The sequence below is a fragment of the Sinocyclocheilus grahami genome, unplaced genomic scaffold, assembly GCF_001515645.1.
Source record: "Sinocyclocheilus grahami isolate Dianchi unplaced genomic scaffold, SAMN03320097.WGS_v1.1 scaffold1425.1, whole genome shotgun sequence".
Lineage (NCBI taxonomy): Eukaryota > Metazoa > Chordata > Actinopteri > Cypriniformes > Cyprinidae > Sinocyclocheilus > Sinocyclocheilus grahami.
Window position 1 is genome coordinate 162,656 of NW_015506604.1, and position 921 is coordinate 163,576.

The 921-nt window shown below is 27.8% G+C and overlaps 1 protein-coding gene across 1 annotated transcript in view; it reads right to left on the minus strand.

Moving 5' to 3' along the window:
* LOC107570196 (endothelin-1 receptor-like) overlaps nt 1–921 on the minus strand; it is a 10,377-nt gene that overhangs the window by 1,588 nt on the left and 7,868 nt on the right. The window contains exon 4 of the mRNA XM_016256401.1: nt 150–302. Coding sequence (XP_016111887.1) covers nt 150–302 — 153 coding nt within the window. The remainder of the gene's footprint in view (nt 1–149; nt 303–921) is intronic.

Below are 921 nucleotides of genomic sequence, written 5' to 3' on the forward strand. Positions count from 1 at the left end.
GCACACGCACACAGACACACAGACAGACACACAGACGCACACACACACACACACACAGACACACAGAGGCACACACACACACACACACGTATGTTAGTAAATGATGGTCTCGGCTGGTTCATTTCAGCGTTGAATGTTCAGTTCTTCACCTGTTTGAGGTGTTCGCTCAGGGAAAACTTCAGGCTGCCCTTCCTGTTGCTCAGCATCTCACAGGTCATGAGCGTGTAGAAGACAGCCGTACAAACCAGCGGCACGCAGAAATAAAAGCCAAACAACCACCAGACCTTCACGTCCCTGTAGAACTACACACACACACACACACACACACACACACACACACACAACAACACACATCATCAACACACACAAAAATGCCACATTTCATATGTAAATATAAAAGCATTAAAACATTGATGGAGATGCCACATTTAGTTACTTGTTTTAATTATGAAAATACAGCTAATTAAAATGTTTTACAAATAATATTTAGTATAGTTAGTATAGTTATATAAATATAGTTATATAATACATATATGTATATTTAAAAAATATTAAATGTATAGAACACCAATATAAAATCGTATTTAATCTTATTTATATATTCTTATTTATTATATTATATTTATATAATAAATATATTCATATAATAATGATATATTTATTTTTATATAAATATAACTAGTTAACAATTCAAAAATATACTTACTTAATCTAAATAAACGTTTTATATTGATATCATTTTACATTTATATATATATATATATAATACTAAAGAAATAATTATATATCTTCAGTAAAATATAGAAGTATTTTTATGATAATATAATAAATAAACAATTAAAAAAAGATATATTGTACATACATACATAATGAATATAAATAAATATTATTTTATATTTATGTTATTTGACATTATATATA